This window comes from Ostrea edulis, chromosome 9, assembly GCF_947568905.1.
Source record: "Ostrea edulis chromosome 9, xbOstEdul1.1, whole genome shotgun sequence".
Taxonomy (NCBI): Eukaryota; Metazoa; Mollusca; class Bivalvia; order Ostreida; family Ostreidae; genus Ostrea; species Ostrea edulis.
In genome coordinates this window covers 54974680-54987192 of record NC_079172.1, presented here as the reverse complement: position 1 = coordinate 54987192, position 12513 = coordinate 54974680, and the positions used below count along the sequence as shown (strand labels likewise).

The 12513-nt window shown below is 34.8% G+C and overlaps 1 protein-coding gene across 4 annotated transcripts in view; it reads left to right on the top strand.

Annotated features, from left to right (window-relative positions):
* Positions 1 to 12513, top strand: part of LOC125658082 (anaphase-promoting complex subunit 4-like) — an 84224-nt gene that overhangs the window by 10977 nt on the left and 60734 nt on the right. For all 4 annotated transcript variants that reach the window (XM_056149648.1, XM_048889173.2, XM_056149647.1 and 1 more), the window contains 10 exons: positions 2132 to 2339; positions 2722 to 2751; positions 3591 to 3635; positions 6718 to 6823; positions 7990 to 8094; positions 8391 to 8474; positions 9918 to 10013; positions 11501 to 11562; positions 11878 to 11920; positions 12034 to 12110. In XM_056149648.1, the coding sequence (XP_056005623.1) occupies positions 2132 to 2339; positions 2722 to 2751; positions 3591 to 3635; positions 6718 to 6823; positions 7990 to 8094; positions 8391 to 8474; positions 9918 to 10013; positions 11501 to 11562; positions 11878 to 11920; positions 12034 to 12110 (856 nt within the window). The remainder of the gene's footprint in view (positions 1 to 2131; positions 2340 to 2721; positions 2752 to 3590; positions 3636 to 6717; positions 6824 to 7989; positions 8095 to 8390; positions 8475 to 9917; positions 10014 to 11500; positions 11563 to 11877; positions 11921 to 12033; positions 12111 to 12513) is intronic.

Below are 12513 nucleotides of genomic sequence, written 5' to 3'. Positions count from 1 at the left end.
TTTGGGCACATTTGTGTTTTAGATTCCTTTGAGTGGTTTTACTTGTTTGTTTTTCATATATTTAGGACGTTGTATGCTTGCATCATATTTTATACTTTAAATTGTCTTGATTTGTACTTTTTATCCATTATGACATAATGTTGCATTCATGCTTATATGTGTAAGGATTATTCGTTGTGTATTCTATGGTTTTTCTTTTAATTATCAATTGTAAATTTTAGTATGTTGTACAGCGCTTTAGAGTATTTTTAGATAAGGCGCTATATAAGTGTACTTTTATTATTATTATATGTTCTATAGAGAGTATCCAGGCTTTCACTGAGCCTATATATTCTATAGAGAGTATCCAGGCTTTTACTGAGCCTATATATTCTATAGAGAGTATCCAGGCTTTTACTGAGCCTATACATTCTATTGAGAGTATCCAGGCTTTTACTGAGCCTATATATTCTATAGAGAGTATCCAGGCTTTCACTGAGCCTATATATTCTACAGAGAATATCCAGGCTTTTGCTGAGCCTATATATTCTATAGAGAGTATCCAGGCTTTTACTGAGCCTATATATTCTCTAGAGAGTATCCAGGCTTTCACTGAGCCTTATAAATGTCCAGGAAGCACTTTATTTCAATTGTGACATAACATTTGCTTACATAACACAATGATTATGAGATCACATCTGTTTACATATAATAATGGGCGTAAACACTTCATCTAGTACCCAAAATGTAAACAAATAAAAGTGCATAGAGTTTGAAAAATATGTAATAAAAAGGTTAACAAATGAATATTAGGAAATGTACTCACCCCAGACATTGTGTGGAAGCAGACCTCACAAGCTTTTTCTATTTTACTGTACAACATATTTCCCTGTCTGTCAATATAACTTATAATCACTATCAATGTATTATTGTATCAAGCACATCTACACCTCATGATATACCGGTGTATAAGTGTGTTGTACTATCTACACCTCATGATATACCGGTGTATCAGTGTGTTGTACTATCTACACCTCATGATATACCGGTGTATCAGTGTGTTGTACTATCTACACCTCATGATATACCGGTGTATCAGTGTGTTGTACTATCTACACCTCATGATATACCAGTGTATCTGTGTATTGTACTATCTACACCTCATGATATACCGGTGTATCAGTGTGTTGTACTATCTACACCTCATGATATACCGGTGTATCAGTGTGTTGTACTATCTACACCTCTTGATATACCGGTGTATCAGTGTGTTGTACTATCTACACCTCATGATATACCGGTGTATCAGTGTATTGTACTATCTATACATCTCGTGAGTTTTTCTGGTGAATCAATGTGTTGTTGCATCTCAAGGGGGTGACACCATTTGTTTTGTTTGTGTCATTTGAGAAAAATATTTGTCAATTTGTAGTTTAACATTGATGATAAAATATGCAGTTTTTAATGTATAACTGATAAAGATTGTGTATGTCCTGTCATGAAGTTGTGTAGCCTATATAGTATTTCCCTTTTCTGTCATTCCATCATAATTCAGTTTCCATTCATTATCTCTGCTGCAGATGCACATTTTCAACTGAAATTTGGTGTATAGATACATCATGAATTAAAAATATCCAGGTCTAGTTTTTATTTCAGTTCTGGTTGGATAATTTCTGACTGAGTTGTGCCTTATGAACTTTAAAAATTTCAAACCAATTCACAGTTTCCACTCATTATCTCAAGTCACACATGGACATTTTGAATTGAAATTTGGGATATAGATAAATCATTGGAATATGCAAATCAAGTTACTATTTGGTTTCTATCAGATTGATTGAATATTGTTTAAAGTCCCTCTCAAGAATATTTCACTCATATGGAGACATCAACATTACCGGTGAAGGGCTGCAAAATTTAGGCCTATGCTCATCGCTTATGACCATTGAGCAGGGAGGGATCTTTTTTGTGCCACACCTGCTGTGACACGGGACCTCGGTTTTTGCGGTCTCATCCGAAGGACCACCCCATTTAGTCGCCTCTTACGACAAGCAAGGGGGTACGGAGGACCTATTCTAACCCGGATCCCCACAGGATTGTTTCAATCAGATAATTTTTGGCAGAGTTGTACTCAGATCATGCTTATTTATTTCAGTGGTGGCAGCTGGTTATTCTGATGGGCGGATCAATTTGTACCACATAGAGAATGCGGACACTCTTCACTCTACTAGCTTGGAAGGGGAGATAAATTGCATGGAGTGGGTGTGTCAGTTCTCACCAGATGGCGCTGTATGGAAACCTGACCCTTACAAGGAGGACAATTTCAAAGACTATCTCCCAAAGCTACAACCTCTCAATAGAAGGTGGCTGTGATTAACACTTCATGCAGATATTTATGTATAAAAGTGCACTGAGTATGCTATTTCCTTCATCTTTTCACATTGAATTGCAGTCATTAAAAACATCGACAACTTACATATTTCAGTGCCATGTTTATTGGTTTGTCCAGTAATTTGGTCATTAATCTTGTGATTATAATAACTGTACTTGCAAATTTTTGAAATATTTTTTGTACTTAAATTATTATCATTCTTTTATTTACCATATTTCTCTTCATGATCAATCTCTATGTGTATCTCTTAGCATAAATGACAAACTAGATATATCACAGTGATTTTAGATGTACTTACAAATATGCAGTTGTAAATAGCAGTTTTCTGCATTTTGTATTATCATATTTTTCAGTTATGGTACTCTGTCCAAAGTCTTGCCAATGTAAGTCAACTTGATCCCACTATAGCATTCAAACATTGACAGTGGACTTGATCACAATATAGCATTCAAACTTTGACAGTGGACTTGATCCCACTATAGCATTCAAACATTGACAGTGGACTTGATCCCACTATAGCATTAAAACATTGACGGTGGACTTGATCCCACTATAGCATTCAAACATTGACAGTGGACTTGATCCCACTATAGCATTCAAACTTTGACAGTGGACTTTATCCCACTATAGCATTCAAACATTGACAGTGGACTTGATCCCACTATAGCATTCAAACATTGACAGTGGACTTGATCCCACTATAGCATTCAAATATTGACAGTGGACTTGATCCCACTATAGCATTCAAACATTGACAGTGGACTTGATCCCACTATAGCATTCAAATATTGACAGTGGACTTGATCCCACTATAGCATTCAAACATTGACAGAGGTTTATTACCACCAGTAAACGACTGGACATAAGTGCTTTGATGGCCTGACTCATTAACAATTATGGCCTGTTAATTTAGGATATCTGAAGGGTTATCTATGAGGTATCAACAGTTTGTGTTTAACTCAGTTTCTCTAAAAAGTTTTCAAACTTGGTCAGGAGGAATATCTCATTTAAAAGGCCTATCAGATATATGCCTCTCTATACTGAGTACAAGACATAGGGTTATATGTTTTAATTAGTTTCTGTTTAAATATTTTACATTCTGTACTATATATATAGACTTCAATATGTGTAGCTATAAAACTCTTAGACTTCTATACATTAGCAATGTATATAACTTTTAACAAGTTGCAAAAATAGTATTATACAAATAAATATTTTTCAGTGAAGAATCAGTCGAGGACAGCAAGCAGTTAAATGAACAAAGAGAGTAAGTATTTGAATTATTGCTCTTTTAAAGCTGTATGATCCGATGTCCATGTATTATTTTTGTACATAATTACTTTCAAGCAGATTAATTAGTGTTAAAAATTATTAACTTTTCCTTAATTACATGCTTGAAAACATTTACATGTAAAAGAAAACAGCAAGAAGATTATTTAGAAAGTAAATATAGTGTGGTACACATAAATCATATGGAACACCTCGAGCCTTTCACCGAAAACATGGTGTTTTTCGGTGAAAGGCTCAAGGTGTTCCGGATGATGCATAAATTATACATTTATAGGCATCTATAAATAGCCCCACACGCGTCAGGGGAATCCCAACATGATGTATTAACTCAGACGCAACTGTCTTATTTTAAGGAGTGTAAAACAACGAATTGCTAAGAGGTATTTGATATTTTTATTTCTATTAAACTTATGGCACGATACTGTCGTAACAAAATACACAAGTTTACACAGATAAGACCATCAATGATCTGAAAGTTTGAACTGGTCACATGACTGTCCTTTGAAATGGCAGAGTAACATGGTTGTTTGTAAACACCGATTTAAAATCAAATAATTTTGGTTAAAACAGGTGAAATAATGTATGACATGTCATACAACCTCATAACTATATACATGCGATGATTTAATAGCGTTTTTACAAGACGGGAAAAAATTGTCATAATTTGGACCATACAACTTTAAAATGAGAAGAAATCTTAAACTAAATGTTAACAACAACAAAATAAACTTTTTAACCACAGGGGCTAAGCCTGTTTGGGCCCCAAACTCTGTGATACCATAAATATAGAAAGGGGTCTAACTCTGACCCAGATAAAAAAAACTACCCACTCACTTCAAATGCCTAAAAAAATCAGAAACTAGGTGCGGTATGTGTAATTTACCAGTTTCCTTGCATAGATTAATGTTTTAACTACTGGCATGCCAAATTTCAAGCCACAGGTTCTAAAATTAGCACAGCTATACATCATTGTTCTCTCGATCTCACGTGTTTATAATGCCCCGAAGATTGGGGGGGGGGGGGGGGGGGGGGGCATATTGTTTTTGTCCTGTCTGTCATCCTGTCTGAAACTTTAACCTTGCTAATTACTTTTGAACAGTAAGTGCTAGAGCTTTGATATTTCACAAGAGTATTCCTTGTGACAAGACCTTTTCGTGTGTACCAACATTTTTGACCTTGTGACCTTGACCTTGGAGTTTGACCTACTTTTGGAAAACTTTAACCTTGCTAATACCTTTTGAACAGTAAGTGCTAGAGTTTTGATATTTCACATGAGTATTCCTTGTGACAAGACCTTTCCATGGGTATTAAACCTTTTGACCTTGACATTTGACCTACTTTTAAAAAATGTGACATTGGTCATAACTTCTAAATGGTAAATATTAGAGCTTTCATATTGCACATGAGCATTTTTTATGACAAGGTCTTTCTACTGGTACCAAGATATTTGTCCTTGTGAAGGTCACAAGGACAAATTTTTGGTCAATTCCATCTTTGGAATTGACCATTATTGGGGGCATTTGTGTTTCACAAACACATCTTGTTTTTACTAGGATATTTACCGGTCCAGGTCACCGGATATGATTTTCACCCATGACAGCAGCAAAATTCAGACTAGTGTGGAAGATTTTGGACCTATCAATTAAAATTTCACATCAAATAAATGCTACTTACTTCCTTATACTGTAATAAAGTTCTCTATGTTCACCCTATCTGGGTCGCTTATTTTACAAAATATCAACTCCTGACTCTAACTGCCATTTTGAGAAATGCGCTAAAGACCCGAAATACCCAGAACTTTAAAGAAGGGGGAAATGGGTAAAGATAATCAAAATGAAATAAAATAAACAAAAACAAAAAATTAAGAAAGCCAAAAAATAATGTTGAATTTCCTTCTCTAGGTGCAATATTACAAGTCTTTGAGTAATGTTTTGATCAATTTTAAGGTATTTTGAGATTTTAAGTATACGGGCATTTAGTGCGTTCATTAAAATGGCAACAGTTGATGCTGCTGAGGAAAATATGAGCCGTGTAACGTCTACACGAAGAACATTATTCAAGAATGAGGAAGTAAGCAGCGTATATTTGACATGAAATTTTAATTGATAGGTCTGAAATCCTCCACACTAGTCTGCATTTCGCTGCTATCATAGGCAAGAAACCACTCAGTGACCTGTACCGGTAAATGTCCTAGTAAAAATAAACGTGTGAAATCGAGAGAACAATGACGTGTATCTCTGTTATTTTTAGAACCTGTGTCTTGAAATTTGGCATGCAAGTAGTTCAAACATTAATCTATGCAGGGAGACCGGTAAATTACGCATACCGCACCTAGTTTCTGATTCTTTAGGCATTTGAAGCGAGTGGGTAGTTTTTTAACCGGGTCAGAGTTAGACCCCTTTCTATATTTATGGTATCACAGAGTTCGGGCCCAAACGAGCTTAGCCCCTGTGTTCTTAACTATTATGTGAACAATATGAAATAAAAATCATTGGACTTTATTGTATTTGTGATTTGCCTTGTGACTACAAAGTATGCTCACTTGATACAGCTGTTGGATTGGGCAAACTTGTCTTGTTTGAATGCATTCTATTCTATTGCATCGCAGTAGAAGTGTATCTGATTAACACCAGCCTCCCAGAGGACTGTACTATAGATTCAACTGACTAACTGCACATTTAATTATTGGATGTATTTGCAGGTTAAAACCTGTTGATTGTTGATATTTTCAGGTTGAACCTGTCGATTGTTGAATCTAATTTGCAGGTTGAACCTGTTGATTGTTATTTTTTTTTTATATTTGCAGGTTGAACTTCTTGATTTTAATATTTGGAGGTTGAACCTGTTGATTTTAATATTTGGAGGTTGAACCTGTTGATTTTAATATTTGGAGGTTGAACCTGTTGATTTTAATATTTGGAGGTTGAACCTGTCGATTTTAATATTTGGAGGTTGAACCTGTCGATTGTTGAATCTAACATTTGGAGGTTGAACCTGTCGATTGTTGAATCTAACATTTGGAGGTTGAACTTGTTGATTGTTGTTTTTGAATTTTTAAGGTTGAACCTGTTGATTGTTGGCTCAGGCAGTAACACACTAAGTCTTTTTGCGTACGGTGTTTGTCCTGTCAGCAGATTGTCAGTACCAGCTGTGAATGACGTACAGGTAAGGAATGTGCATTTACAATGTCAATCCCAAGGGTCAGTACCATACAGATTTGGAATTTGTTAGTCCCAAATGTATAAACTGTCAATGATGTGTGTACAAAGTGTCAATGATGTGTGTCTGTACAAACTAACAATGATAAGCTGTCAATGATAAGTATGTGTACAAACTGACAATGATGTGTGTGTGTACAAACTGACAATGATGTGTGTGTGTACAAACTGACAATGATGTGTGTGTGTGTACAAACTGAAAATGATGTGTGTATGTACAAACTAACAATGATGTGTGTGTGTACAAACTGACAATGATGTGTGTGTGTACAAACTGACAATGATGTGTGTGTGTGTACAAAGTGTCAGTGAATTGAAATAAAAAATTTCTGAAAGTTGTTTGGGGAAGGGGGCCTGTTAGAAAAATGTAATTTTCAGTCTAAAAATGTATGATTTCTTTTGTTTTGTACATTCTGGAGTTTGCATATGAATATGAATTATTTTCAATAGAATTGCAAACAGCAAAGTATAAGTCCATAATGTCAGTCACACATACACAATTTTTTAGCAGTCACTATCATTGTTTTTCCTTGCGTTTTGCCAGTAAAAGTGGGAAAATAATGTATTCTTGTTACAGTAGCTTGTTTTGATATAGTTGTTATGGTCTTTTATTGACCAATAGGAGGGCAGTTTACTGATGCAGGGAGTAAACAGGTTTGTTAGGCTGGTCACTTTCTAGCCGTCATTCAAGCAGATAGGATGAATTTTACATATAAATTTTGTTACATGCAGTTTTTATCTAGCATTTTATATACATGTATCAGTCAAATGTGATGTCTGTTACACTCTCCCTGCATCTTGTAGCAATGGCATCGGATACAGGTTTCCTAGAGGTTTTCACGATTGTTATCGTTTTATTTCAGAATCTGGGTTTTTCCTGGCCAGCGCTGGTGTTCATAAAGGGGGTCCATATATGCTATTATATTTATTTATACAGAACAGGATTGTTTAATTATTTTCATTCACATTGTGTATAGATCTGAATAGATTTGCACAGTCTCCAGCATACACAGCTGGCTGTATGCTATGTCCTTTTGTGTTGGGTTGGTATGTTAGATAGGTAGTAAAGTTAATATTTGAAGTATTTTTGATGAGCGTATTCATACACTACAGATTAGGAGACTTCACTCAGCAATCATCAGTCAGGACCTGCACAATCTGTCACTGGTGGTAGAACTTCAAAACATCCAACAACTCACAAGTTTCCACCTCATGTCTGTAAGATTGTACAAACAAGTACTACAATAGTTTAACAGGAGTTTCAATTTTTTTTATGCATGCGAAAGTTTTGTTTATTCAAAGAAACACAATTTATGTAAATGTAAAATTTACTGTAAAATTTTTGTAGAGAACTAAAATGTATGATTCAAGTACCACTTGTACTCGTGTGTGATGTTTCCAAAGTACTTGTTCTTATAAATTCTAAGTTAATGTACACATTTTTATATTCATAAAGTTTGTTGTAGAATTCACGACAAATGAAATGTGGTTAAAATGTTTCATTTCTTTCACAGTTTGACACAAAATTGATAGCATCTAGACACAAAGAAATGAGGATGATGGCTCTCAAGTTTGGACAAGTTTTGACAATGACAGAGGTTTGTTTTTATTGTTAATAAAGTACTCTGGGCTCGTAAAATGTAGCAGAGTGGTTGCTAGGATGATATAATTTTAAAAGAACATCTTTACATGGAAATGGGGAATCTCTTTTATAATGAATAATCTAGGTTTTCCCAGAAATTCCTTCAAATCAAATTTTGCTGGTTTTGACACTTAGGTTTTATGTACTGCATGGAAATTCAAGGAATATTTTCATTTTAATGCATTATTTTCTTGTTGTTCTGATTTTGATCCACCTGAGATGAAAACTGAGCGTAGCTTTCTCATCACAGTGTATCTGTGATGTGTGGGTAGAGCTGACACATCTGTTAAGTTTTCTGGTATTCTCCAGATCCACAGGGTGAATTTCAACTCAACTTGACATAAAACATTATTGGATAAAGGAGATTCAAATTTGTTGATGTGAATTATCATACATGTACTTTATTCAGGGAGAGATAATGTAGAAATAGTGAAAGCTAGGATATGGCCATTAAAAGTTTTCTCCAGAACCATAAATAAACACATTATAACCTAGTTCTGTAGTTCTCTAGAACCATAACTAAACACATGTTATAGCCTTGATCTGTAGTTGTTCTCAAGAACCATAACTAAACACATGTTATAGCCTTGTTCTGTAGTACAGATACAAGTTTAAATGAGGACTTCCAAGACCAGGCTGGTAGATACATACTATGAATTGAGTATGATAGTAAGAACTAGGTACTGTTTGGTGCAGTGTGAGTTGACCTCAGGCTGGTAGATACATACTATGAGTTGAGTATGATAGTAAGAACTAGGTACTGTTTGGTGCAGTGTGAGTTGACCTCAGGCTGGTAGATACATACTATGAGTTGAGTATGATAGTAAGAACTAGGTACTGTTTGGTGCAGTGTGAGTTGACCTCAGTATTTCTGTGACTGTTTCGTTTGCTGCAATATGAGTTACCCTTAGAATTTTCTGTAAATTTATACTATAGTATGATTGTGTTGTTCAGTACCTGCAGTCTACAGTAGGAAGTTTATTCTATAGTTTGTGTCGTTCAGTATCTGCAGTCTACAGTTGTAAGTTTATACTATAGTTTGTGTCGTTCAGTACTTGCAGTCCACAGTAGGAAGTTTATACTATAATTTGTGTTCTTCAGGACCTGCAGTCTACAGTAGTAAGTTTATACTATAGTTTGTGTCGTTCAGTACTTGCAGTCCACAGTAGGAAGTTTATACTATAATTTGTGTTCTTCAGGACCTGCAGTCTACAGTTGTAAGTTTATACTATAGTTTGTGTTGTTCAGTACCTGCAGTCTACAGTAGTAAGTTTATACTATAGTTTGTGTCGTTCAGTACCTGCAGTCTACAGTAGTAAGTTTATACTATAGTTTGTGTTCTTCAGGACCTGCAGTCTACAATTGTAAATTTATACTATAGTATGATTGTGTTCTTCAGTACCTGCAGTCTACAGTTCAGCAGATGTCAGAGGCCTGGGAAGACATCTTAATGGAAATGGACTCCAAACTACTGAAGTTTGCAGAAGACAAAAAGGTTACACACATTGTACACCTGTATTACTGTGTATCACTCAGTCATTGACGGAAAGACCACACCTCTTCTGGGAAACTCTCTTGTTTTGGAAGTTTAAAAAGAGATTTTGCAGTAGTAGTTTGATCACTGTCTATGAGCTTCTCTTTTTTCTGTGATATTCTGTGTCACTGTGGAGAGGGCTCTGGTTCTAAAAGAATGTTTGTAAGAAAGGTAAACTTGTTATGTTTCCCATCAAAAATTACAAAGTGTACAAGATTGGAACCTTATTTAAAAATGTTTTTATTGAGTCGACTCGCGATAGTGAGACGAACCTTGTTATCACAGGCATTGCACATTGGATCTCTGATCAATGAAATTTCAGCAAAATATGGGAAATATTGTGCATATCAAAGTGGTTGGTTTAAACAAAGTATTGGTTATTGTGTTCTTTCATTTAAAAGCAGTGTTACCTAATTGCAATAATATTTTCTTTTCATTTGGTTTGGAGACAATGTGAATGCGCATGAATACATTATGTACATTGTTCAATCTCTACCCAGAGTTATTGTTCCTTACACTCACATTAGGAATGTTATTCCACATGTAAATCCATTATTCTAACGGAATTCTGACAAAAATATATATGAAATGAATTAATGAATTCTATATTTGCTTTGTTTAAATAAATAAACAACAAACAAGTTAACATCATTTACATACGCACATGGCACATATTTGCGAGAATACTCCATGTAAAAAGAATGAAGGAAGAGGCGATCGAGATATTTGAAGACTTCATGAGAATAATTTGTATCGATACCTGCTACAAATTGTGTCCGGGCTGTTACTGTTATGCGGTTGGATTTTGATATTTGAGATACAAGTACCGATAAATGATCATCTCATGTAGATGTGCTGGGTACCATGGATAGTGACCTTTGATCTTTTATGTTCACACAGTCTTTGAAGCTTTTATGGGTAAATTCCTCTAGCCGATGTGTCGTGTTCCTAGTTTGTGATGTTGCATTTCCATAGATATCTAGTTATTAATAAGCATAATACGCATGTTTTACCATACTTTAAAGATTCAGAATTAAAGATTATAAGACAGTGCTGTATACCCCCACGCCTTGTTAGAAGTCGCGGGCGAGTCGACTCTGAGGCCCTTGAGGCCTTTGATCGTATAACGGGTATTTTTTGCGGTTGTAAATTTTTGTGAGTTCATCAATAAATGGTAGCAAATTATATTCTGTGTTTCCAATTCCTGCAGTTGCATTATACCTATATGTACCTATATGCGTGTACATGTATATATATTTTGCGATTGTAATTTTTGTGGATTTTTCCTATCTGCAGAATTCTGTAAAAAATAAACAACCACAGAAATTACCCATTATACGGTATGTATTGAATATGAAAGGATTTATGATAATTGAACCTTTATTAGATCCTTAGTAACTATGGAAGTTCGTAGCTGGTTTTTAGAGGACATAATTTTAATTTTGCAGGCAGCAAGTACAGGAACAGTCAGCAATGATTTTCTGGAACTTCTCCTCTTTGGAACACCCAGGTAATGATCTTCTGTCAAAATGAGATAACTGTCAAAATGAGATATCTGTCAAAATGAGATAACTGTCAAAATGAGATATCTGTCAAAATGAGATATCTGTCAAAATGAGATAACTGTCAAAATGAGATATCTGTCAAAATGAGATAACTGTCAGAATGAGATATCTGTCAAAATGAGATATCTGTCAAAATGAGATATCTGTACTACATGCTGGGATATCATTCCTTTTTCATAAAACATTGTAGCATTGGATGAAAATTTCTTGGTAACACAGTTTTTTCAGAGTGATGTCATTTTACATGTCTTTTGTTCCAGCCCTGAATTACAGACCTTTCTCCTGAATGACCTGACAGGCAAGGTAAAAATTAGGTGGTTTATGAAATTAGTTCACATCTGACAAGATATGAATGCTTATTTGATACAGTTTATGTTACGACATATGTTAGTATGATAATATTTTTCTGTTTACAGGGATTGCAGAAATTAGGTCATTCGATCGAAACATCATATTCCAACATTCAGAAACTGGTTGTCAAACATTTACAAGTGTAAGTATCATCATTTTGTAATGAACAGTATCTAACCACACTCACCAATATCTCAGATATCTAATAAACTGACATAGTGTTCCATTCTGATGTTGATTATGGGGTTATAAACAATGTTGTTATAAAGTATATTGCTGATAAAATTATGCTCACCTAATAGCATTCAAAAGTTCAGCTTGATATTTCTCTGCTGTCAATGAAGTTTGAAATTTGACCAGTTATAGCCATTCAACAAGTTGTGCAGATCAGCAAATGGAAATTTTAGTGTACTTTTAGATTCACTCTTTTTTACCCTTGCTGCAGTTTGGCAGATGATACATCTAAAATGACATTTGATAGAAAATTTGTGTATTGTTTTACATCCTATTTGAGAATTTTTCACTCATCTAGAGATGTCACCAGC